Below are 27,955 nucleotides of genomic sequence, written 5' to 3'. Positions count from 1 at the left end.
GGCCATCACTAACAGTCATTACAGGGCACCCAAATGATTCTAGGAAAAGAAATATTTTCTAGCCACTTGTCTGTAACCTTGACATCCTGTCACCCCCCCCCCCACCACGCCCACGCCCAGAAATGCTGATCCCATCAGCATCTTCATACATTTTTAGAACTTCCAGGCATTTAGAGCTACTATTTGATCTTTGCTCCATCTTCTTGGACACCAATATTTTATAGGTATACATGTTTTCCATAATATTCAGACAAGAGGCAAAAAAAGGACACAGATGTGTATAAGTGTTGCTTGCCCGATTGTTTCCTACAAGGCAGGGGTCACCAACCTTTTGGACCTCAGGGACCACCAAATTCATAATTTTAAATCCCGCAGACCAGAGACCCTGGGAAAATCCCAAAAAAGTCTGCAGGAAAATTCCCCACCACATTTTCCTACCAATCGATCATTCTTTATTTGGGTTTGCAGGATACCATCTCCAGCTCCGTTCTCGATGTGGGGGGAGAAGACTTTTGGCTTCATGTAAAGAAAGCAGTAGAAGCAGCAGAAGCCTTTCTTTCTCTCTCCCAAACTTCACCAGGAACGAATCTTTGTGAGATTTGTCACACCAACGCAGCCTCTTGGAGCAAGATGCCTTGCAGGGTCCAAAAGACTCATTTCTGGCAGTGTTTGGGGGAGAAAAAGAAAGACTTTTGCTGCTTTTCTTGCATGCAGCCAAAAGCAGAAGAAGAAAGAACCAGGCCAGGCTAGACGTGTGGGGCAAGTTCCCCTCCTCCGCCCTTTCCCGCCTTCCCCTCACTACCTTGTGTTGTTCACAATGCAAGTGATGCAAGCCTTGTGTTCCTGTGGGTCATGTGGGTTGGCACAGCCTTGTGTTTCCGTGCAGCCTGGATTAATTGCTTTGGGGGTGACATTTCTCTGCGGACCACCAAAATTTTCTCACAGACCACCAGTGGCTCCTGGCTGACTGGTTGGCAACCACTACTATAAGGCACAGAATGCTGTTGAAAAAAATGTAATTAACAAGAAACAACGCGATCATAGCACACTAGACTAAAACAAAGAAATGTACTGGCAAGAATCCAAAGATGAGAAAAGCCAAAAAAAACATACCTCTTAAGTATACTACAATTGAACACATTGTGAGGATGTTTATATAAACTATATGCCTTTTGTTTATATACTTCAAAGGCCACAAAGAAGCAAATCACATTGCAGCTTAGCATGTTATGCAAACAAATAATAGATTTATACATCCCAAGTGTTATGCAACGGATACCAAACAACTGTGTCCTATTCAATATGTAATGCCTAGCTTCAATGTAGGAAAAGCCACTAAATTAATAAGTCCTGTAAGATAATACAATATCTGTTTGTGATCATATGGACAAGAGTCACCTGAGGAAGTGATTGGTTGGACCTCTTCATACCACATAATTATTGTTACATTTACTAGCTGCCTCTCTCCCTATAGGGCTACAAATACATATACAGCTAACTCAAACACATGACAGTCACTAACCTGGATGTGTTACTTTGTAAAGGATAGTTCAAACAAATAATAATTTTGAAGCACCTAGTTGGGGGCAATATTCCTTCAAATACCAATTACAGGAGGAAATTGCTTTTGCACCTCCCTCTGGGACATTCCAGAGGCATCTGACCAGCAATCCTAAGAAACAAAATACTGGTCTAAAGTGGGGCTATCAATCCAGCAGCACTCCTAATTTCAAGATACATTCAATCTGCACCATCCTTTTAATTATTCAACAGAAGTGAGATGTGCCTTCATTAAAGGACACAGCTCTCTGGAGAAATGGCTTCCCCACAGAGCTGAATCTCTCTTTAAGTCTGCGGCTTGCTTCTTCATGCACCTTTTGTGCAAACCAGCATCTGCATTTCCTGCATCGAATGAGGAGAGCACATCTTTCTCCTTACGTCCTGGCCACTTTTTACAGAGGCATGATTGAGGACATTTTAGCAAACTGCATCACTCTTTGGTTTGGTGGCATCAATGCCTCAGATAGAAGGTCCATTCAGAGAGTTGTAAGGACAGCCAAGAAGATTATACTGTAGGAAGCTTGCTTCCTGGTATTCAGGATACTGCTTATAAGTGTTACGTGCTTAGAGCTCAAAGCATTGTTAGAAACCCCACACACCCACTTCATGGTCTGTTTCTGTTGCTCCCCTCTGGGAGGAGGTTTCAAAGTATCTATAGTATCTATAGCAGTATCTATAGCAGGACTACTAGATTCTGTAACAGCTTTGTTCCCCTTGTCATCTATCTGGTAAACTCACAAGATTTGCTTTTCTCACCATGTATATGTATACATCTAAACTTGACTGTGTTGTTTCTGTGTGTCATATATGTGGGTATATGCAGTGGTGGGATTCAAAGATTTTTACTACTGGTTCTGTGGGTGTGGCTTGGTGGACATTTCTTGGTGGTTGTGATGGGAAGGATACTGTAAAATCTCCATTCCCATCCCACTCCTGGGGGAAGGTTACTACAAAATTCCCATTCCCTTCCCACCCCACTAACCTGCTTTCCAGCTCCATTCTCCTGTGCAGGGCAACAAAAGAAGACCCAGCCAATCAGCTGGGACTTGGGAGGCAGAGAATAGATGGAGGCAGGGCCAGTCAGAGGTCCTATTTGCCAAACTACTCAAAGTTTCCACTACCGCTTCTCTAGAATTAGTCAGAACCTGCTGAATACCACCTCTGGGTATATGCATATTTATTATTTATTTGTCATGTTTATGTAGTGTATTTTGGAGGTGGTGACCCTTTAAGCACTTATGCAATGAAATTTCATTTTAATTTATGCCAATTAGTGTACATTTAAAGAGGCAACAAAGTTATTCTAAGTAAGCTCTAGGTCACAGGCACTGTTGGAAGAAAAATCCATCTGGTTCAGTTCCAAGCTGGGAAAAAGACACTGGAAACATGGAGGCTGATAGGAAAGATGGTTTATTGATGAAGCAGAACCACATGTAATTCTGGGCAGCTGACAAAATGGAGTTGAGAGTGGGTTTTTCTTAAATACCTTTGTCGGGTGTTGTATTTGAGCTTCCTGTTCCTGTGCAAGAATATGTATTCTATTGACTGAAGGGGTTATAGATGAATAGGTGGCAATATAAATTAATTAAATAAAGATAGGGGTCATAGCTGGCTCTATAGGCAAAAGAGGAAATGCAAACCCTAGGTGTTTGAGCTAATTTTTTCAACCTTTTGTTTGTTGCTTATCTGAATTTGAACTGCTCTGGAGGGGGTGTCATGCAATGAGGGGGCTTGGGCTCTGAAAGGGTTATTAGCCAATTCCTATTGTGGCTAATGACTTTCATCCTGGGTCAGATCTTGGGTGAGGTGGCTGTTTCTAATCCTATCATTCTGCCTTTATTAGCTGTCAAACTTTGCTGCAAGCAGCTTTGAAATATCCTGTCTTGGATGGATTTTTTTTCCTGCAGTATTTGCCTTGCTTATGAATAGAGCCATCTAGATAGTTGGCTGCTTCTTTCAATAAGCTCTTTATCTCTTTAAGTGCTGACATCTGCTGTGGGCTATTAAGAAAAAGTGGGGGCCTCTTCCTGCCTCTAAAAACACGCTTCTCCTCTTCTCAATAGGGAAATATAATATTCTGCCTTTTTAATATTTCCCAAAATATTTCATTCTTCAAGGAGGAGGGTGGGATGGGGGCGTCCCACAGCACTAGCGAACCCTTCCCAGCTGAGGCAACCGGGGTGATTTTTTTTCCTTCTTACCCAGACTGAGTGATACTACTACCTAGTTTGGGTAACAGAACGTGTGCAAGAAAACAGCCAAACTCGGAGACCACCAAGGAGCCTTCATTTCAACCCTGAGCTAATAATATCTCCTTTATTGGGATCCTCCTTTCTTATGTATACATAAGAAAAATAGGCGAGGATTAGGCGCGCCAACCTGGCGAGGGAGCCCGAGGGCCCCATTCAAGAAGAGCGAGAAGGCGCCCCGCCCCTAATTGCGCCACCTGCGTCCCGCCCTCCCACCCTCGCTTCCGTCACCCTCGCGCCTCGCCTCACATGTCCACCAGCACGTGACAGGCGGGCTCCGGGTCTGTCAGGTGACCGGCATTGCGCGGAGGGAGGGGGGAGGGAGTCACATGACTCTTCCGCCAGTGCGCTCTCTCTTGCTTTCTGCTCGCTCATGTTAGCCGAGTAACCTTCACGGAGCTTTTCCCTCGGCCTGCCATGGGACGCGTCTTCGCCTTCGCCGCAGCGTGCGGGGCAGCTGCGCTCCGGCTCCGCTGGCTGCCCGCCTTCTTCTTGCTTCTCCTCCCGGGCTGGAAGGGAGATCTCTCCACCGCCGTAGCGGCCCAGGACGCCTTCAGTTACCAGGATCTATGCCAGTAAGCGCCCAGCCCTCCCGAAACTCCGGCTCTTTGCGTGGGACAGCTGCAGCTCCGCGGGACCCTCGGTGGGATGGGACGGTTTGCGAAGGAATTTGTCTCCGGGGTTGTGGCCGGCTCCTCTAATCTTTCTCTTGGGCAGGCAGTGTGGACGTGTTGAACCTTAAATACACATTTGCATGAGTGCTTTTGCAGTTTACATTGCCAAGTGCCTCTTTTACGCTTCCTCTGATTTACCCCAGGGTTAAATTAAGAGGAACTACGATTGAAAAAGCGACCTTTTACAGTTACCAAATATAGTTGGCGTTTCAAATAACCAGCATCATCGCCTTGTTCAACCACTTGCTTTCCCGAAAAGCTTGCTGCATGTCATTTGCTATGCAGTAATGGAGGCAGAAATTTTCCTGACCTTCATTGATGGTTAACAGCTGCTGTCATTTGTTTAAATTGTGCCTTCTCCTAAACTTTTCCCGCACAAAATTCCTAAGCATTCCATGTTTGTGTGTAGTATTTCTCTTATTAAACGCTATTGCAGAATGCTATTAATTTCTTTGTGCAGGTTTCCTTTGTAAGTGTACTGATAAACAGTACGTACTAAATGTTTTGTGACTTAAGAGATCAGGGTTGTTAAACAGTCTTTAAATATAGGGGTGGTTGTTGAACCTAAAAAGCAAGAAAAACCCGTTCCTTTCCCAAGTTAGGCAAAAGAAGAGAGATTGGGGTGAAAGAAAGTACCTTTTGCATAAGAGAATGAAATGAACTGGCTCTGAAAACTTTCTGCTGGGACTTCTTTGCTGATGAATGCTCCCCCCTAATTCAGTGTGGTTGGTTGAGTTTATGCAATATTGGTTGGCTTAACCCAAGGGTCTTCAAACTTGGCAAGTTTAAGACTTGTGGACTTCAACTCCCAGAATTCCTGAGCTAACATGACTGGAGGAGGAGTTCTGGGAGTTGAAGTCCACAAGTCTTAAAGCTGTCAAGTTTGAAGACCCCTGGTTTAACCAATTTAATTCATGGGTCAGCTGGGTTTTTACAACTTACTAAATAAACCATGTGATAACCATTAAAAAAATCACATAATTCAGCATGTTATGTGAACTACACATATATGTAAGTAGAGGACCATTATCTGTTATAAGCAACAGTTCAGAGTGATAGGGTTAGGGAAATTTTTCTCAACTTTTTCTGATGATGCTAAGAATCTTTTACATGCACTCTCCTATCGAGCCACAATCTTTTTCTGGAAGGCATAATTCCAGACTATGGTTAATTTAGGATATGGCTAGGTTACATTCTGTATACCAGTACGTTCAGCAAAAACATAACTTTAGTATTTGTTTGTCACCTCTGTCTGCTGCTTTGGTGTGCTATATAAGCTTGAAGAATAAGTAATATTAAATCTCTACTTCCTCAGTAGAATACTCTAAGGCAGAACCAAAGAAATTATATCCATTTTATAGAAGAACATTGGAAATGTATGTTGTGCTTGCTTTCTTTCATATATAGGCAAGTGTAAATGAAGCACTTAATTTATCATTGTTAAAAACTTATAAAGACTGCACCACGAGTAAATGCATCCTGGACTTTTGGTTTTCTTCATTTTCACTTTCTCTGAATGCAGCATTTAATTGTGAATTCTTTCTCCCTTCAGAGCAATATTTAAGGACCAACAGCAGCAGACAAATTGTTTTTTCATAAGTGATATAAGACTTTGTATGATTCCTTTCATGACTAAAATGAAATATATATTTAAACTTTTGATAAAAAATATTTGGGATTTCTCTATAACAAGTTCATGTAAGCCATTTGGACTCTTCAAATGACACTTTGGAGAACCTAACTGTTGTCTTTCCAGTGAAGGTATTTCAGCTAATCGGTTATGAGCATTAGAAACTAATTAGCTCATAACTCATTAGCTCATTGTTTTATTTATTTTATTATGTCTTTTCAATTGGTTCTGAATAGCATATAATCTAAGAAGAATTAAAAATAGCAAACATCCAAGCCAAGTCTCTTTAACCATAGTCTGTCTACAATTATATTTTTAATAAAGGTTACATTAATATATTGCAAATTAAGCTTGTGTAAAATGATACCCTGTTAGCTGTGTCTTATTTTGTCATGATTCATAACTCTGTTTCAGTGGGGGCGGAGCCTAGTTTTGTTGGTTGGTTGTTTTTAGACATCAATGCTTATATTGCACAGAGCAATTGTCCAATGTCTTAATTTGTTCATAAAAACAGAAGCCTATTTTCTGACCTGCTCTTAAATTAGAATTTCCTGAAAAATGTTTGTCATTCTATTATTATTTGTAGCACAGTTATTATTTTTTATTAATCAAATTAAGATCTTAGCGGTGTAATCGCATAGTGGTGAAGATGCTCACCTCCCATTCAGAAGGTGGAGAGTTCAATCCGTTACAGCAGATGTTTCTCAGGATACAAAGAGAAAATGACTACTGCAAACTCCATGTAGGTGTCAGGAGGGACATCCAGCAAGTGAATGCTCAGCTGTGTTCAGTTGCCCCAATTTTATCCTGAATTAAGGAATTACAGAGCTGTAAAAAGAAAAATTAATGAACTACGTACCATAGAATTTTGTGGGATTTATATTCCAAGTCAATTATATGTAATTTTTTATAGAGATGGAAAGGGAAAACATCTTCAAGTTGAGTTCAAGTCTTAGTGAAGTCTTCATGGAAGTATCCATTACTTTTCTTGGTAGCACTACAGAGGTTGTTTGCTTTTGCATTAAGAATGCGGGGAGTAAGAGCTTGATTAATCTTGCTTAGTATCAATCTGCTGTGAGCAGCTCTACCAGCACAACAAACCTTGTGGCGTCTGTGAGTGGCTGCAGCAGCAAAATGACCCTCACGGCATTCTGCCATGAGTGGCTCCACTGGCATGATGAGGCTCATTGTGCCAGTGGAGCTGCTCACAGTAGAACACTGTGAGGCTCGTCTCCCTGGTGCTGCCGCTTGCGCACATGATGGCACAACACACCATGCAGCATCTAGCCGCGAGTGGCTCCACTGCCATGAACAGCTCCACCAGCACGAGCCTCGTGGCATTGTGCCATGAGCGGCTCCACCGGTGAGACAAGCCTTGTGATGTGCGACGAGCGGATCCACCGGCAAGGCGAGCCTCGTGGCATTGTGCTACAAGCGGCTTCACGAGCAAGACGTTTCTTGTGACGTGCCACGAGTGGCTCCACTGGCAAGGCGAGCCTCACGGCATTCTGCCATGAGCAGCTCCCCCAGCACAGTGAGGTAAATGAGTGCAGGGCATGCTCCCCCGCCCTAGCTTGATTTTTCCATCTGCGTCTTTACCTCATACAGCTAGAGGTGGGCGGGGCTTAATTAGGGCTTATTTCTTTGGGGTAGGACTTATATTAAGTGCAGGTGTGAAAATCTGGTTAGGAATTGTGATAGGTTATATTTTCGGGGAAACACTGTACATTGCAGACAATTTTTCTAGTGACATGCCAACTACAACCTTTTGTTAAAATTCTCTTTCTGATTATAACATAGTGTACATTTTGGATTCAAATACACTGATTTATAGGGTTTTAAAAATCAATATACAATTAAGATCAGATGCTTTTTCTCTTTGAATTGACGGGCAAACAGTTGGAAAAATGTCAGCAATCAAAGTAGTGTAGCAATTTGTATGCTGTTTTTAACACTGAGTTAATTGCAATAGATGCTTGAATTCTTTTAAATGGTGTCTCCTCTGTTATATCTTCTGTTTCTTCTTGCTTTATTACTGAAATTTTAGGCTCAAATAGTAAATCAAGGATTACCTGTATTCATATTTGATTTGTGTCCATATTTTTAAAAAGCTTTAAACATGTGGGTGAGGTCACTGTGGTTGTTTCAAAACTGCTATATAAAGTAGATTCATTCAGTTAGTTGTTAGTTTATTGTCATTGCACCTTGTACAACGAAATCAAACACCATCTTCAGTGCACATGACCATGAAAATAAACACAAACACACATCCTTCACCTCCACACATAGAACTGGAAACCCCTGACACCGCACCAATACTGCACTATACAGCAGAATTCAATAGAGTTACTGCCCTGGGATAGAAGCTGTTTTTCAGCCTATTTGTCCTTGTTTTTATTATTCTGTACCATCTGCCAGATGGTAATAGTTCAAAAAAAGGGTTCCCATAAAAGAGGACCTGACCTGGGGTATTCCCATTGCAGCACGTTAACCCTCTGGGGTGCTTTCCTATCTGCCACTGTGCAGTTGGCAAACCACACAGAGGTGCAGTAAATTAAAATACTCTCTATGATACAGTGGTAGAAGGTCACCAGCAGTTTTTCATTCAGTTGGTTTGTTTTTTTTGAGAAGTCTCAGGCAGTATAATCTCTGCTGGGCCCTTTTGACCAGGGCTGCAATGTGAGCACCCCAGGTTAGGTGGTCTTTTCTGGTAACACCATGTCATTGCCCAGAAGATCATTGGTTGCCCTCTCCCCTCTTTGGAAATGCTTTATAGCTCCCACTGCCTTAAGAAAGTTCAAAACATTCTCAAAGATCCATCTCATCCTGGGAATCCTTTTTTTGAACTATTACCATCTAGCAGATGGTACAGAATAATAAAAACAAGGACAAGTAGGCTGAAAAACAGCTTTTATCCCAGGGCAGTAACTCTATTGAATTCTACTATATTGTGCAATATTAATGCAATATCAGGGGTTTTCAATTCAATGCATAGGATGTGAAGGATGCATGTTTGTGTTTATTTTCATAGTCATAATGGACACTGAAGATGCTAATTAATTTCATTGTACGAGTTGCAATGATAATAAAGTAAACTAAACTTACAGGCAAGCAGTATGAGATCAGAGATTAAAATTTACCCTTGGAAGATAAAAGAATCACAGCAGCTTGGGAAGTGAGGCTTTATAGCCTGTAAAGCACTTTCAGTCATTGTAAAACATCTTGCCACTCCTAATTCCCCCCCCCCCGTCATGTGATGGTGATCTGGGTGCTTGACAACCTGTTCATGCTTAAGCCCAATTGCTAAACACCTCACTATTATTTGAGCACCATTTGCAAACTTCTCTACTGTCTTCCCAAGAAAGTCAACCCAGCAAAGGAGTTCCCATTCCCTCCCTGTGCTTTGTTTCTGCAGCCTGACAAAAGTCATTGAGGAAGCTGGCATGTAAAATTGAAAGCTGCTATCACCTACCAAAGGATTTCCCCTCCTTTCAACGCCTGGGAAATACATGGACTATGTGGAAAGAGCGGGAAAATCCTTTCCAATTTTCATGCCAGCCTCTCCATTGACTTTGACTGCAGAAACAAAGCGCAGGGAGGGAATGGGAACTCCTTTGCTGGGTTGAAGAAATAATGCATGGATTGCAAAGATCTGAGTTTCATTTCTCCAGCCCAGCAGTTCCCTTTCATGCGTGGAGGGGAGGGGAATTCCTTGGGTCGGGCTGGGCCAACAATATGATTCTGAAGATCCAAGCTCCATTCCTGCACCTTACCGCACATCCTCTCTTCTGCCCAGAGTGGATAGCTACCTGTCCTCCTTTGGCAGGCAGTTCTTTTATTCCATCTACAGTACTTAAGGACCACAACTGGAAGAGCTGAGATTACAATCGTTAAGCAAAGCGGTCATGTAGGCATTTCGTTTAACAACTGCTTCACTCAACAACCAAGATTCTAGTCCCAATCTTGGTCATATGTCAGCTACCTGTAAAAAAGCCCCATTTGTCTGATCAAGTCCTTAATTTTTATGGATAGGTTAATCTTGTCATGCTATAAAAGTAGAACAACTATGTTAAAGGATAATCTCAGTGAAGACAGAAAGACCATAGTTTGTGATATTAAACAATTATTTCTGCCTGCCTTTGTGTATTTTAAGACATCCTAGTTGACTGACAGTCACATGATTGGGTACAAAGTTCAGAAAAGCTTTATATACAGTATAATACACAGCAGTTAGCTCCAATGTTTGAATCACTTTTTGTGGTTGTGATTCATCCAGTTAGCTGTCTAGGCCTATAGCTGAATTATTTATAGAATAATTATAATAATAATAGTTAATATTATTATTTCCTTATTATGGAAAGTTCATGCCTAACCACATAACAGTTAAAATAATATTGGAGAAATGTATTTTGAGAAGAATATAGACATTTCAAAAATGTATGCTGTGAAAAAACTTTTTTGAAAACACATGCTTAATTGTATTATTTTATTAGCATTTTAAAATAAAGGCATGTTATAGTTTCAGTTCTTAATTGATGATTAAAACTAGATTTGTTGACACCTTCTATACTACACTACTCTATACTTCTATATATATTTAGGAGTCAGACATAATTGTAACAGGTTAGTAATGAAAGTTTTTAAAAATATAAAAACTAGTGAAAAGTTTATTCAAGTAATCATAGACAAATGTGTTGAAAATGAAACTTGTGTTTTATGATCTTTGCATGTTTAATATCTAGTATCTTCACATGGTGTTTTTTTCCCCTCTAAAATTGCTAAGCTAGGATGTTCAACTTTTAGGTTTGCGGGATTTATTTAGCTTTTTCATTAGAATTACTAATATTCATTTTGCCCTGAAAACTAAACAGATAATTAAACAAAAAGACCACATGACCAGTGCTAAAATTAGTTTTCACTGATGCTTTCATGCAAATAATTTGCTTCTATTTTTTCCTTGAGTTTGGTAGCTGTTTCTATGAAGGAAATAAGGGGAAAGCTCTTTCTTTGTCAAGCATTTGGAACATAAAAATCTTTGTTGATTAACTAGAAATTAGGTGAAGATTTAGATCTTATTTCCTGATCCTACCTTTGATGTAGATGGAAAATGATGTGTTGCAATGGCATGGTTTGTACCCAGGGCTGAATCAAAATGCAGTTTTATAGCTGTATAGCTTTCTTTCTATATGTGAACTCAGTTATTCTAGTTTAATAAGCCATTATTAAACAATCAATTAATGCATGGTGTGAATTCAGCCATGTGAAATCACTTTACTATGTTCCTCTGCTTTAAATTCCAATTTTCTCTGATTTGCACTGCATAATTAAGATGCTTTTTTCAGTAATAGATAATTAATCAATGAGAAGTGAAAATGAATTGTTACCTTTGTTTCATTGGCTCAAAACTTGAAATGTGTGTTTTAAAAAAACCACTTTTACCAAGTTATATTTCCTTGTAGTAAGTCTTTAATTCTAGGAATGCCCTTGAAGGCATTCTCAGTTCTTTAATATTGTTTATATTTTAACACTTTGCAGAACTAAAAAGTTTTATTTACTATTTTGGCAATTTATGCACTTTTAAATATTTGATTATCTAGTTCAAATACTATAACTTTTTCCAATTCTATCACTCACAGTTTGGAAGAATTAACTGTGATTCCTAAGTCACTAACATTTTTTTAAAGACTCTGAAGATATTCCACTATTTATGCAAATTCAAGAATCTTAAATGTTTTCTGGTAAAACAGTAGAAAATAGCTGTCAACTCTATTAAATTTGTTTTGTATGACTATAAAATCAAAATAAAATATTTTGCTTTGTATATCTGACACCCCAGAATGTTTAAGTTTCAAGATGTCAAGTGCGATGGCTTTAAAGGAGTTAGCTTCATAAGATAATTTTCCAGACTCCTCTTTTTTGTTTTTATTATTAGGATTATTATGAATAATAAAATTATATTATTTCATTGATACTTTTAAATGTACATATACTTTATGTTAATTAGAACATTAACAGAATTAATACATAAGCATGGTATTAAAAATGAGCAGGTCAGTGTGGATGAAAAAAATGGATGGATGAAAATATATTTGAGTACAGTAGTTCAGGTTAAAGCAGTTATTTGTGGAGTTTGTTAAAACATAGCAATGATACTTTCCCTTCTTTTTTTCAGTTATACATGGGAAGCTGTGGATCCTGATAAAGTGCATTATAAAATAAATCTCTGTGGTGGTGCAGGAGATTGTGGGGGATCCAGTGCCATTTGTGCCCATGATCTTAAAAAAAACATATCTTTCTCAATAGGTAAGTCTAAGGGCTTTTCTGCTCCCTGGATTAAAAATGCCAAATGCCATCTGTTCAGCTTCTGTTCTTTTTTAAATAAATATTAATGCTGAAGGCTTGTTGTTTTAAATCAGTTTAAAATATCCTTCACATTTTCTTTTGGGTTAAGTGGCATGACATGAAATGCCCTAAAGTAGTCAACAGTAAATAAAGAAATGAAAGGCATGATACCAGAAAAGGAAAGGACTACAGGTCTTTATGATCACAACTGAGATTGGAATTTTGGTTGTTGAGTGAGACAGTTGTTAAGCAAGATGCTTATGTGACCACTTCATTCAGCTACCACAATTCTAGCACTCCCATTTGTGGTTAAGTTATAGCCCAGATTGTTAGGTAGACAGCAAAGCATCTGCCTGCTTTTGAGAGAGAGAGAGAGAGAGAGAGAGAGAGAGAGAATGAAAAGGCTGCCTGCCAGAGGATTGAATTCCTTGTAGAACTTGAAACCTTCCACGCTTCCAGCTCTTTGAGAGTGAAAAGGCTGCATCCATCCATGCAATCCATCCAGCAAGCAGCTCTTCCAGTCAGCCTGCAGAGATGAAATGAAGTCCTTTTGGCAGGTGGCAACAGCTTTCAGTCTTCCTTGCTGGCTTTCCCATTGATTTTTTGGGAACGCTGGCAGAGAAGATTGTAAATGGTAATTATATGAACATGTGGTAGTAGGGAACTTGTTGCAAGTGCAAATTGATTGCCAAACACCCTGATCTCAATCACATAACTTGTGGGACTACAGTGTTTTGTGATGGTCAGATGTGCTATATGGGAGTATTCTTTCTGAGGCCGTTAATTTAAGCAAACAGTCATAAGTTGAGGACTACCTGAACATATAGTTTATACCAGCTTCATTAATGAAACCTCCATTTTGCTTTGTCCTTGCCAACTGTACTTGCTTGATTGATAAATGCTTTAAAGAACTAAAGTGTAACAATATACCCTTGCTTTTTTTTCCTGCTAAGTGCTGAATTATTCATGAATTATTCATTTTATTCTTATCTATGCTTTACATCCATCATACTGTATACTGCTCTTCTTCATTCAGTAACCAACTGAAAAATTTCGATTTCCTCAAAATATTCTGTTGCTCAAGACCTTTCACTTCACAGTCATACCTCAGCACTTGACTGCTTCAAAACTTCTCAAATTTGGTTTTTGATATATTTTAAAGTAGAAATCTTTTTCTGACACTTGTTTTTCTCCCAGTAGTCAACATGCAAGGAAGAACTTACTGGTGTTGGCTGTCTCATGACTCGCTACTTCTTCCAGCCAAAATAACGGGTCACCATTTAAATTACATGGTTTTCTCGGTACCCATCAGTTTTAGTATTCAACATGTGTTCTGGAATGAATTACCGATGAGGACCGAGGTACCATTGTATTATGCACTTTCTCTTTAAATCAACAAACATACAGTTAGTTAGCTTTCTTTCTCCAATTCATGCATTTCCCAGTGACCTGATGAAAAGCAAAAGTCTGGTCATGTCTGGTATAAAAATGTATTTGTATTTACCAGTTATGGCTCATTGTCACATCTCATAACCCTTCAGTTAAAATTCTGTAAAACATTTTCACTTCACAAGCACACTTAATAATAAACTAATTGCTTTGAAGTTTTTTCATTGACTCTTGCCAACTTTCCCTTTGTACAAGGAAACAAGATGTTCCTGTAGTCATTACACATTTTTTCTCTGTTATATTTTCATATCGGCAGCTTTGTCAACATCCTTGATGCGTTTATGACATCTTTTGCAACTATTTCTTCTTGGATTTATATTTGTTGCAAATATATTATTTGACATATTGCTATTATTTCTAAAGTTTCTAAAATGTTACTGTTTCATCACAATTCATTTCATGTTTATTTCAGTTAAGTTTCATACCACTGTAGACTTCATCTTCACTCACTTTCAGAATATCTTGACTTCAGTCAAAATCATTTTGATCTTTCTATTTTTTAATCTTTACAATTCCTTGTTTCATTCAATTACTTTCTTTGCAGCTATTTTTCTACCTATATATATCCTCATTTTTGCAGCAGTAATTTCCATTTTTACATTATTCCAGAGGCATCCTTTTCTACACTACTCATTATTGTTCCATATTTCTGTAGCACTTAGTAATTTCTTTTTGTTCCAAGCACTTTTCGTTGTTTTATAACTTTTCATACATAGCTTGTATGTTCCCTTTTATAATCCTTTTACTTTCTTTCTCATTGTTTCACTTCTCCTATATCCAATCTTGCCCAAGATTGACTGTTGATATTGCCAAATAATGGCCTTTTTCACATTCAGAACTGTTCTTGTTTTATTTTTTTAGCTTTTCTTAGTATTATATGTCTCTAGATTTGCATTTATTCTTTTGTCATATGAACATATGAATAGACTTGTGCTTAATCCTTGTGTTCCAAACACAACTTTTTCAATCCAAATACCTGTCACCAATTTTATTCACTGTGTCTCTCATCCATTCATTTTTTATGAACCCTGAACTCTCTTGTCTCTCACCCATTCACGTCACCTAATGGAATATTTTTCCCCTGGAATCTAATATATTTAGAATTTGCATAATCTTTCCCAGAACGCATAGGTGGTCCTTCCCTTCTCATTCTCCTGCAGATATTGATACATTCAATTAAATTCACAAAATCAAATCTTTTCATTTAAACCTATTACATCATTTTCCTTTCTCTTAGTTTATGGACATACAATAATTATTTTCTTTTATTTCATTTATGGGTTTATGGTCTTTGCCATTGACTCCCCTTATATTTCAGTTTTCTTTTTTGTGTGCCATGATCATCCCCTTATGAGACCATAAATAATTGATATGTGCAGCCTATCATGACTTAGGTAAATTAAAATTTTCAAATAATATTTTTTAACAAGTTAGGGTAAGTATAACCTGTGTAGCCTGTCTTAATAGTACTTGTGCCATGCATAGCATTCTCTCTTAATGATAAGAACAACACTGGTTTGGCCCATATATCATAAGTAGAATCAAAACCCGATTTTTACGCTAAGCTCTTGTGCTTTGTTATGTGAAAGTTATGATTTATAGTTTAGAACATACCTTGCAAGCTACCACCATATGGCTTTTACCCCATCAACTTGGAAGTATGTAGAGTGTACTGACAGATGATTAAAATGCAACCTGAATTATCTTAGTAGGCTCTACTTCTCCGTGACTCCAGGAGAAGTCCACAAATATAGTCATAGCAAATGTATTTAGAGGTTAAGAAAAGGTGTAATAGATTTCAAAGGTCAATTTCTGTTTTGGCCAGGAAGAAACAATTTCTTTACAGTATATTTAATTGGACTTAAACAGGAGCAGGCAGGATATGTAAATAGTCTGTCCAAGGCTTTGTATGATTCTGCTGTGGTCTTGATCACTTGTTCTGTTAGAGAACCTTATCTGAATTAGCAAGATTTTCTGCTAATATCTCAATCCCCATGATCTGGTTAAAGGGATTTGGGTAAGTTATTTTCCTTTCCTCCTCAGAATCATTAGGAGAAAGTGATATAGTATGACCTAGACTGCTTAACAGTTTAATAACATCGCAGCCCTGGTCAAAAGGGCCCAGCAGAGATTATACTACCTGAGGCTTCTCAGAAAACAACAACTGAATGAGAAACTGCTGGTGACCTTCTACCGCTGCACCATAGAGAGCATTTTAACACACTGCATCTCTGTATAGTTTGCCAATTGCACAGTGGCAGATAGGAAAGCACTCCAGAGGGTTAATGTCATTGCCCAGAAGATCATTGGTTGCCCTCTCCCCTCTTTGGAAGAGCTTTATAGCTCCCGCTGCCTTAAGAAAGTTCAAAACATTCTCAAAGATCCATCTCATCCTGGGCACTCTTTTTTTGAACTATTACCATCTGGTGGACGGTACAGGATAATAAAAACAAGGACAAGTAGGCTGAAAAACAGCTTCTATCCCAGGGCAGTAGCTCTTTTGAATTCTGATGTATAGTGCAGTGTTGGTGTGGTGTTGGGGGGTTTCCGGTTCAATGTGTGAAGGGTGAAGGATGTGTGTTTGTGTTTATTTTCATGGTCATGATGTGCACTGAAGATGGTGTTTGATTTCATTGTACGAGGTGCAATGCAATAAAGTAAACTAAAAAAAATAAATCCTAATTGCCAACATAATCTCATTAAATGGATTTCTGCCATCCATTTTTGAAAATGATTATGTTGGTCCCAAGTAAAGACATTTTTTTTTTATTTTTTTGTGCTCCTGAATTAGTGTTGATTCTGGTAACTGCCTGGATTAATCCATGTTGTTTCCTTGGTAAGGTTTTTTAAAAGGTGATTTGCCATTGCCTCCTTTCGAACACTGAGAGAGAGTGACTGACAGCAGTAGTATACATAGCCCAGTGATGGCAAACCTTTTTGTTGTGGTGTGCCGAAAGCGCCCACGTGCACATGTCGGCACCCACAATTCAATGCGCCCTGCTCCTCTGTGCATGCGTGTGCAAAACCCCCCTGGTGCCCCCTTACCTGCAGTGTGCATGCGCGTGCCTCCCAGCTGATTTTCGGCCTATTTGAGGCCTTTTTCAGCCTCCCAGAGGCTCAAGGGAAGCCTCTGCAACCTCGGGAGGCCGAAAAATGGGCCTTCCGGAAATACCAGAAGTACCCGTTTTCAGCCTATGGCCGTTTTCACCCTCCCGGTGGCTCAAGGGAAGCCCCTGCAGCCTTTGGAAGCTGAAAAATGGGCCTGTTTCATCACTTCCTGAAGTGCCAAAAGGGGCCCATTTTTTGGCCTCAAAGACTACAGGTTCTAGCTTGTGTCTTAACCATCACAGCACATTGGATCACTAATTATGAATAAGAAATAACTAAAAAACATAGGTTTGTGTGAAAGAAAGCCAGCAGAAGGAATGCTCTACAATAAAATTCTGTATAAATACTTGAACGAGAGACATAAACTCTAAAAGTTTTCTTTAATTCAGTCAAGTAAAAGTATAAAGGTGACACTGCATCTGAATCCCATAGGATTTTTTTTTTTTTTGGTATGAGTTGGATAACATTCTGCAAAGAGCTTCGAATTTGAAGCTGAATCTCTGTAGGAATGACTAGCACATTTTCTGATTTAGGTTACAGAGTATAATCTTAGTTCCTGCATGAAGATATTCCAGGCTGAGCCTACTAAATGTATCAATAGTTCAACAATATATCAACTGAATTGGATTTTTAAGAAGAAGCGGGGTAGAGCTGTTCAGCTTGATACTTTTGGTCTTCATGGAATGCTATTTTACCTAGTCTGAACCTGATAGTCTGAACCTTTCCCTATATTGCTATAATGAAATAGTGTATTAAAATGTGCCAAGCTAGTTAAAGACAGATCTGACCTAGCTGCCCACATGTTTCTATTCCTCATTACATAATTGCCATTCTGTATGGGAGTATTTGTCTTACTTGTTTATCAAATGGGAGTGTTCCATTATATTGTCTCTTGTGCTTTTTTCTTAACTGCTGTAACTTCTCTTACGAACATATGTTAAGCTTTACAAAAGAAAAACAAGTTAACACTCCCCTTATTTGAAGCTTCAACTTTGCTAATTTTACAGATTCTAAAATAAAACTCAACAGAATTTTCAGCAACCCAAAGTGAAAAGACTCTGGCTTCTTAATATTTTCCTTCTTAAACTTAAATCAAATATTCATGAACTCAACAAGGTTTCCTGATTAACAGATAATTAAATTATTTAAGTTAATTAAATGCGATATCACTTCGTATGAAAATGTCCTGGCCTATGAGGTACAGTTTTGCTAATATTTAAAATATGCATATTGAAATGTCATTTTTAAAATGAATTTATTTCCCTTAGATTAATACCATACCTAGACCATATAAATTTTCTCTTAAGTGCCCTGTCAGATCTGATAAGAGGGATATGCTCTGGATCCCATATATTGGAGAGTGCTATCTTATGGGACCCCCAAACCCTACCTTTTTTGTTGTCTTCTGGAGTACCATACCACCTGAAATTAGGTTGACCCCAAACTGTGTTGGCTTTTCAGAAAACTGTTAAAACCTAGCTATTTACCAGCATGAGACTGGGAATTTAGCTGCGCCTAGGTAGGCTGGTTGCTGGTTTCCTTGGTTGCTGCAACACATGGCTCGTTCTTGTCTTTAGTTTTTATTTTAGTAGTGATACATTTTCTTGTCAGCCCAGAGTCATGTTTTTGAGGTGGGCAGCTGGTCCCCAAAGTTTTCAGTATCTTTATCTGCATTCTGGGAGTGTCAGACAAGCTGTGCTATAGCTGCTGAATGGTGGCTGCATTGAAGCTGTTGTATTTATAACGTGAAGGAAAAAAACCTGAAAACCTGGGTCCATACCATCATCACCACTGCGAGCTCATCTTTCAAGGTGACTTGCAATCTGAATTTAAAGTTTAGTTGGGCTCCATCCATGATCATGGCCTAAATTTGGATGCCTTTACTGACATTTGCAACACCACATTTTACAATGTTTTTGTTGAAAACCATGCTGTTTTTCTGGTTTTCAGAAAAACCGTGCCTGTAGTGAGCCATTGGTTTGCTTAATGACTGCCATATTCACTTAACGACTCCAAAAAAAAACCCTTATCTTGCAATCATCACAATGTAGGACCTTAATCAGCAGCCTCCATTATGATTGCACATTGAGGGCTATCTGTAGTGATAGGTTTTTTTCCATCTGAAACTACAGTAGAAGTAGAAACCTTATAGAGACAACTTGTTGATAAGTATGTTTACTGCAAGAACAAAGGATGCAAGTAGAATTATTCTAGCAACTGCTAAATATAAAATGCCATCATATTTATAGCACAAGCTATATAATGTTCTTGTGCCTCATTTTCCCACCTGCACAGGTGCAGTTGTCTGGAAGTGTCATAATTTTGAACAGGAAAAATATTGGCAGATATCTTTTATTATAATAGACTACACTGGTCTAAAGCTATTTACTGGTAACTTTGTCAGAACATGACCTTAAACTAGCCCTCTCTATTTCCTTCTTTCTTCCATGCCTTATTTAAGGTGGGAAAAATAATGTTTCTCCTTTTCCTTTTCTTTGGATGTGCAACAATTGCTCTTCCACTGTCCAGGGGAACTTTGACATAATTTCTATCCTTATCGAAACAGTAAAGACCTGAATTTCAGGTTTTCATGTTTTGCTTTTCACTGAGATAGTGACATATAGATTTAATTACTTAATTAAACACACATGCACTTAAGCTGCATTGAACTACAGATTATCCTCCATTTATGAGCACAATAGGGCCCAGAATCTTGGTCATTGAACAGGACACCACGTGATATCTTTGCTCAATGATAGCAATCCTGGCTCTCCCAGCTTGGTTGTTAAGTGACTGCTACAGGTTGTTAAGCAGACGGTCTGGACTTTCCATCACAGGGAAGGCATCTCCCTGATCACCTAGGGACAATGACCACAAAAACAATGGCAGTCAATAGCATCTTTGCCACATTTGAGGGATGTTCCTTCAGCGTGCTTTTCTCTGGGAAGGCTTAGAACATGGCATTGGCTAGAGTTTCCCTTCCTCTCTGAAAGGAAAAAGCTAGCAAAGGCCATCATTCTGAATCTTTTAGAATGGTGATATTTGGAGGGAGAAATGCTAGCATCCTTTGGGATAGTATATTAATGTATATAAATAGGTTTATGAGGAAATCTGACAAATGAGTTGGTAGGATGGGACTTAAAATTACAGTTCTTGGGTGCTTAGATGATTTTCCTAAACAGATTATGTTCCATCCATGACAATCTATCCTTAACTGTTTGATCTTCCAACAGTGTACCCTTCATAACTGAGTCCATTCATCTTGTTACTGGCTTTCTCCTCTTCTTTTTCCTTCTACCTTTCCCAGCATTAGAGCCTTTTCTAGAGAATTAAGTTTTCACATAATTAATATATCAAAAATAGGATAATTTGAGCCAGACCATTTATGCCTTGAGTGGATTGATTTGTTTAATGATACGTTTGTTTTGTTGGCTGCTTATGGTATTCACAAGAGTTTTTTTTTTTTATGAAACCAACGTTTGAAAGGATCTATCCAGCTTCTCTGCAATCTATTCCAAAGTACAGTTACTTCAATATTTGAGATGGCTAGTAATATCACGCTTCTTTATTTCTGAATTTGAAGAGGGGAAAATTGTAGGTGAATTTAACCTGAGGATAAACTCAATTGAAGCTCCGTCAACCTGACTTAAAGTGGAACTGCGTAAGATTGTACTGTAGTTCTTTGAGGACCACTTTCTGGGCAAGTGTCCTTGGCCTGTGTTTATGTGTGTTTCAGATTTTTTTGGGACTGTGATAAAAAGCTGCAGGGTCACATTGTTTTGCCATCCTGCTTAGAACATATTTATATGTTATATATAATATAGCATAATACAATAACATCTGTATAAGGTTTTGGACTCTACAACATTTGTTTGATTGATGTCCCTTATACTGCTTTGTGGCAAATGTTGCACTTCTGCTACAATTTTACATCTTTTTTTTAATAGCTACTTGAATTGACAGTATCAGTTGTGGTTTAATCGACCAACAAATGTAAAATGTATTAGGATATAAATAAATTATTAGGCCCATCAAGAGCTTGTTGATATAATGTATTTCTCCACTTTGATAACTGTTCACATACACTGGGCATATTTTTTTGCCTAGATTTATTGTGCTTGGTATATGGTATTCATAAACTGTTTAGTTTTCCACAGATTTTTCTTCTATGCTTTGTTGGTGTGAGATTTTTGTGTGTTTTAATCTGTATCTCATATAATTGGAAATCACCTTTTGAGATTAATGTACAGTATATGCTCTTTTTGTTTTAGGGGAATCCTCATTGATAAGGAAGTCTGATTTACTCTTGGAATTCAACTCTACACAAATTTGTTCTAAGGGAAGTCACACATGGCAAAGTAACATCAATTTCTATTGTGGGAAGACTTTGGTTAGTATGTTACTGCTGAACATTTTATTTCTAAATAGGCAATAATTATTTTTAATTAGTAAGTATTGATAAGCTGTCCCAGTCCTGACAGAAGAATTACGTTTGTCTTAGAATGTATCTGTATGTTCCAGCTGTACAGATTGCTTATCTGTTTCCCAATTGATCCTATTTTAAAAAGGTATTTAATTAATGTACCAACATGAAAGAAAAATATCAAATTGATCAGTTTACATAAAACTAGTGCTTCTTAAAAAATTATTTTAAAAAATCTGTCACTCAACTTATATGCTTGATATCAGGTAAAATAAGCATACTTTATTTTATGCATTTTATGTTATATCTGTATTTAAGCAAGTTTCTTTACTAGAATATCTTACAATCATTTATTTATTAAATTTGAATGCCACTTATCTGCCTCATAGAGGGATTCTGGGCAGTTTATAAAGCAGTACGGTGCTATTAAAGATAAAGATGTTAGCTCTTGGTGTTTAATTTTGTACTATCTAGGTTCTGAAATGTTAATTTTGTTTTATTTTCCCAGTTATTTTAATTTATCGATGAATTTCCACACCCTAGAGTTGATATATATCTGAGTAAAAAGTTAAGTTTACTTTGTTGTCATTGGACCTTGTACAACGAAATTAAATACTATCTTCAGTGCACATCATGACCATGAAAATAAACACAAACACACATCCTTCACACTCTACACATTGAACCAAAACCCCGCAACACTGAACCAACACTGCACTATACAGTAGAATTCAGTAGAGTTACTGCCTTGGGATAGAAGCTGTTTTTCAGCCTATTTGTCCTTGTTTTTATTATCTTGTACCATCAGCGAGATGGTAATAGTTCAAAAAATGGGTGCCCAGGATGAGATGGATCTTTGAGAATGTTTTGAACTTTTTTAAGGCACTGGGAGCTATAAAACTCTTCTAAAGAGGGGAGAGGAAAACCAGTGATCTTCTGGGCAATGACGTTAACTCTCTGGAGTGTTTTCCTATTTGCCCCTGTGCAATTGGCAAACCGTACACAGATGCAGTAAGTTAAGATACTCTCTATGGTGCAGCAGTAGAAGGTCACCAGCAGGTTTTCATTCTGTTGTTGTTTTCTGAGAAGTCTCAGATAGTATAATCTCTGCTGGGCCCTTTTGACCAGTGCTGCAATGTGGGCATCCCAACTCAGGTCCTCTTTTAGGGTAACACCCAGAAACTTAAAACTGGCCACTTGCTGCACTCGGTCTCCATTGATAAGCAAGGGCTGGATGTCTGATCTGTTCCTTCTATAGTCCACTATAAGCTCCTTGGTCTTATTGGTGTTGAGGATCAAGTTACTGCCGCTACACCACGAAAGCAACCAGTCCACCTCATCTCGGTAGGCAGACTCATTCCCCCGGAGACGAGTCCCACCACTGTTATATCATCTGCAAATTTAGTAATAGTATTACTAGCGTGAGTGGGAATGCAGTCATGCAACTAAAGAGTATAGAGTAAGGGACTCAGCACACAACCTGTGATGTACCAGTGTTTAGAATAAGGGCTGAAGAGGTATGATTACCTAATCTGACCCTCTGTGAGCGGTCAGACAAGAAATCCATAATCCAAAGGCAGATTGAATAAGAATGTCCAAGGTCCAGAAGTTTAGACACTAGTCTATGTGGAAGAATTGTGTTAAATGCAGAACTAAAATTTACAAAAAGCATCCTCACATAGCTCCCCTGCTGTTCTAGATGAGTGAGAGCAGTGTGAAGAGTGTTGGCTATAATGTCCTTTGTAGATCTATTTCTGCTGTATGCAAACCAGAGGTGGTATTCAGCAGGTTCTGACGAGTTCTGGAGAATCGGTAGAAGAAATTTTGAGTAGTTCGGAGAACCGGCAAATACTACTCTGACTGGCGATTTTACAGTATCCTTCTCCTGCCACACCCACCAAGCCATGCCCACAGAACTGGTAGTAAAAAAATTTCAATCTCACCACTGATACAAACTGGTGTTTATCAAATGTATCCGGAAGACCAGAAATGATGTGCCAGCAGACCAATTTCTCAAAGTAATTCATGATGATTGGAGTGAGTGCCACTGGTCTGTAATCGTTGAGGTTATTGATAGGGAACTTTTTTGGTAGTGGAACAATGGTGGAAGCCTCCAAACAAGATGGAATAGTAGACCGGGATAAAGACCGATAAAAGATCCTGGTAAAGACTCCAGCCAACTGATCAGCACAGTCTTTAAGTTCTTGGCCAGAGATACCATCAGGATGGCAGCCTTTCTAGGGTCCACAGTCTTCAGACTGCTCCTCACCTCCTGTTCATCCACAATGAGGTGGGGCTACAATTGGATGGTGGCTATATAAAAGTAGTTTCTTGCTTGGAAATGTAAACTGTACTAACTAGTAGAATTTATTTTAGATTTTATTATTATTATTTAGGTTTTAATTGTAATTAGAACTACAAATTGATCAGTATTGTGCATCACTTTTTTCTTAATCAGGGTTCCCCAGAATTTGTGACTTCATTTGAGTGTGTTCATTATTTTGAATGGAGAACATTCCATGCATGCAAAAAGAACTTATTTACATCAGCGAAAGAGGTAACACAAGTTATGTTTGTACATAAAATAAAAAATCATCACATGCATGTTGATTGAGAAGTTAGTCCATTAGATTCACTGGGCCTAATAGGTCAACTAAGCAATGCATCCTCAGTTTTTATTATTTTCTTATCAATTCAGGGCTCCAAAAGTAATCATCTCATATTGTTTACAACAAGTGATTGTTAAATGCCATTTATTGTTAGATTTCTGGTAACATCATGAAATTTTTAAAAACAGTAGTTAAATATTATCTGTTTTCGGTTTTTGGATCTAGCTATAAAGATGTAATATTCAACACTAAGCATTAAGTTTAAGGCCTCCCTTCTTATCTACACTTGGGATTAAGTAATTTGTGGTATCAGTTTGACTGAGGGGAAGCATTGGTTAGTTACTCTAGGCCCTGTTTTGCTTCTGAATATTAGCGTATGATTCAGTAAGGCTAAATTCAAGCAACTAAGTTAGTCTTAATTTTCATGAAATCCAAATTAAAACAAAAAAGAGGTTAAAATAATTTGTTATTTTTCTTCTAGTGCTGTTTATATTTCTATTGTTTGTTAAATATTCTGCAGCATGTGAAAGAAATTGATATTTTGTGTACTCTGAGAAGTCATTTTTATATTTTGGATATATGGTTTTGTCTCAGTAGACTGTGTATTGAATTGTGTATATTTTTTCTTTCATACACTCATGTCCCCATTCTGTCCTTGCTGTTGCTTGCTTAGTCTCCTAGAACAGAGTTCTCCATAGTTTCTGTCTTTGTGGACCGATGGGGGCGGGGGGGAGGAAAAGGGGATGGTTTTGCACGAGTGGTGGGCAAGCAGGCACGGTGGTGGACAAATAGGCACATACACGCAGCTCCATTTGTGTGAGCGGTGGACATATGTGCTGGCCGCTTGTGCAAATGGAGCACACACACTTGCCCACTGCTTGTGAAAGTGGGGGTGCACATGCTCATCCCCTCCTGCCACTTCTGTGGCCTGGTTCCAACAGGCTCAAGACACAGTAGTGGGCTGCAGCCTAGGTGTTGGGGACCCCTATCCTAGAAAACTGCTGGGCAAACAGGCAATCAATTACATGGCAGGAATAAAATAACAACAACCCAGATATGAATATAGCAGCTTCTTTTTAACAATTGACCATGTATGTATCAATCAATAGTCACAAAAATGATGGATTCTGATGGCCCTTCCAGAATACTAGAGGTTTGATTAGACTGTTCTCTATACACTTTCTAAATATTCTGGTTTTGATTTGCTCAAGCTGTAAGCAATAAATAGTAGCGTTTTTTTTAGATTTAACTTTTTTTATTAGTTTATCGAAATATAAAATACAAAGAAAAAAATAGTATAGTAGCTTTGAATGAGTGCACACTCTCATCAGTGCCACAAGATGGAAGCATAATATCTTTATTGGGTCTGCATGTTAAAAAATAGAACCAGGTTAAAATACTTCTCTTTGAAACATAGAATGACAGACAGAATGCCAGTAATGACTCTGTATTGTGTATGATCTTACTTGCAAGACATTTACATTTTAAATTTCTAGGTACCTTGCTACATATTTGATGAAAACCTGAAGAAACGTGATTTAAATCCATTGATTAAGACTTCTGGTGGATACTTGATAGAAGACTCAGATGATGATTCACAATTATACATCAACATCTGTAGAAACATAGGTATGAAATCCAACTAAATAATGGGTAATTTTCTCTAATCTCCATAAGGCAACCCTAAAATTTTACCATATTTCCCATTTAGGATGAAAAAGACATAAATATTAGTGCTTTTATTTGAGCTATGTTGCCAGATCCTGTGTGTTTCCCAGTTCTTCATTTCATTCAATACTGCTATTTTATTCATCATTCAGATATTTATTTACCATTAATATTTGTGAGACTTTCCAATTTTTAAACATACGCCCTAAATTTCCTCTTGTACCTGTGGTTTTTCAGAATCTGCCGATCAACTCTTTTCCATTTTTCTGACATTTTTCTCAATAACTTTTTGTCTAAATATTAGATAATGTTTATGCCAATTTATATTGAATATTTTGGTTATTATTGGTGCTACTTTGTTCCATTTTAGTTATCAATAATAGTGAGATCTTCCTTAAATGTATGGAAAAACAATGTCTGAACTCAAGATTTTCTCAAACTGTTGTTTATAAGGTTATGAGACTGTCTTATGGAAAACAGTTCTCAGGCAATAGTTTAAATATAATACAATTTTGGGAGGAAAATCACAATTTCAGTTATATAAAATATTTTAGAACATATATTAATAGGTATAAAGTTGATTATAGCTTCCTTTGAAAATGCCATTTCTATGACTGTAAGATATAACTTTGGTGCATGAAGTTATTCTTAAAGCTGGGAAAACCTTTTTGAGGCACTAAAAGTGAGTGTATTCTTGCATAATACTTCATGCAAATAGCTTAATAAATATATTTGCCTTATTTCTGGAACTTCTGATCAAGGTACCTCTGTAAGACCGATATCTCTTCAGTCATATAAATTTCTAAAGTGTTCTTGCCCACTTTGCCATGTTAGTATCTATTGTATATAAAATAAAAGTTTGATTGCCATAATTCTGATTTATAGCTTGGCTAAATAGCTTGTCCCTTCTGTTTTTTATTGTTTTGGATGATGTGGCTAAAGAGTGTATCTTTGATTTGATTTAAGCAGACTTTTGGAAACTTTAACTGAGGAACATACTTATACATCAGTAACACATAGATTGATACTCGTCATTGCTTTAACAGGAAGGTCATCAGGTGAAACTAGTAGTTGTCCAGAGGACAGTGCAGCTTGCTTGGTGAAGGATGGTCATGCATTTGATCTGGGCCATACTAAAGAATTACTAAAACAGCTTGATAAAGACAGGTATGGCTGAAGTCTTCATGCGATCCTTGAAAGTCACTAGCATGTCAGTGCTGTTTATGGTGAACAAGTTGGAAGAATGTAGCTATAAAGTTCAAATGTTAATGCAAAGTTTAATCCTTACCTGTTTCTGCTATTACTAGCAATTTGTGTTGAGAGTTGAATTACATGTCCTTTGTTTAATTTACAGCAGTTTTAAAATTAGCCTATTTTTGTATGTTTGTGGAGCACAAAAAATAACTTTTTATTAGAGAATGACCTAGAATCCCTAGAAAACCACTAACGTTTCTTACGTAGGTACTGTATTCCTAATTTTGCTCTGTTCTTCCCATCACTATCCCTTTATTATTTATTTGTGCTAATGCAGCAAATTTCAGCGAATAATTTTTCTGAAATGCCCAGCATCTCCCTGGAAGTATCTTACTTGCTACTTTATTTTTTGTGACTATATATTGCCTTGGAATGGGTTAAATGATTATGCAAGGGCACTGATAGAATTAGTGTAGCATTAACCTGGGAAAACAATATAAAATGTTTTGAGTCATCTTTAAAGTAACAACAATTTGAAATTATTATGACACCATTGTTCTAGATTCTATTTGGTAATTGTTCACTCTCCCAGTTTGGTATCTTCCAGATAAGTTTGAATTCCAGTTCCTTATATTTCCTAGCCTTCTGGTTTGTTAACTGTTAAACTTCAACTACACTTTGGAGGGTTTTACATTGGGAACTTTACTTTGTGTGATAGGTATTTTTTCATGTTTATGTTTATTTTTTCAGGTTTCAGCTGAGATACAGCAGCAATGAAAAAGAGAGACCAGACTTTTGTGGTAGCCATAACCCAGCAGTTACAATTACTTTTGTATGTCCAGAGGGAAGGCGAAGAGAGGTAATCAACAATTTCCTATGGTGGATGTTGAGCACTGTTACTTGACTGGGAAGACCAATGGGTCATAGCATTAACTCAAAATAAATGTATCAGCATATTTCAATTTTACAGGGCCAGGTCAAGCTAACCTATTGCTTGAAAAGTAAATATTCTTTTTCATATCTATCCTCATTGCCCAATCATAGTTCAG

General features: G+C 37.9%; 1 protein-coding gene across 1 annotated transcript in view; it reads left to right on the top strand.

Moving 5' to 3' along the window:
* The first annotated feature begins 4,108 nt into the window (after positions 1-4,108).
* Positions 4,109-27,955, top strand: part of IGF2R (insulin like growth factor 2 receptor) — an 80,562-nt gene continuing 56,715 nt past the window's right edge. Inside the window, exons 1-7 of the mRNA XM_026705083.2 lie at positions 4,109-4,384; positions 12,286-12,416; positions 21,284-21,402; positions 23,894-23,992; positions 25,541-25,673; positions 26,759-26,879; positions 27,657-27,765. Of these exons, the coding sequence (XP_026560868.2) occupies positions 4,227-4,384; positions 12,286-12,416; positions 21,284-21,402; positions 23,894-23,992; positions 25,541-25,673; positions 26,759-26,879; positions 27,657-27,765 (870 nt within the window). The 5' untranslated portion in view covers positions 4,109-4,226. The remainder of the gene's footprint in view (positions 4,385-12,285; positions 12,417-21,283; positions 21,403-23,893; positions 23,993-25,540; positions 25,674-26,758; positions 26,880-27,656; positions 27,766-27,955) is intronic.

The sequence above is a fragment of the Pseudonaja textilis genome, chromosome 1, assembly GCF_049901715.1.
Source record: "Pseudonaja textilis isolate UNSWEBS1 chromosome 1, rPseTex1.2, whole genome shotgun sequence".
NCBI lineage: Eukaryota > Metazoa > Chordata > Lepidosauria > Squamata > Elapidae > Pseudonaja > Pseudonaja textilis.
The sequence above is the reverse complement of the archived record's forward strand: the minus strand, read 5'-3'. Positions and strand labels throughout refer to the sequence as shown.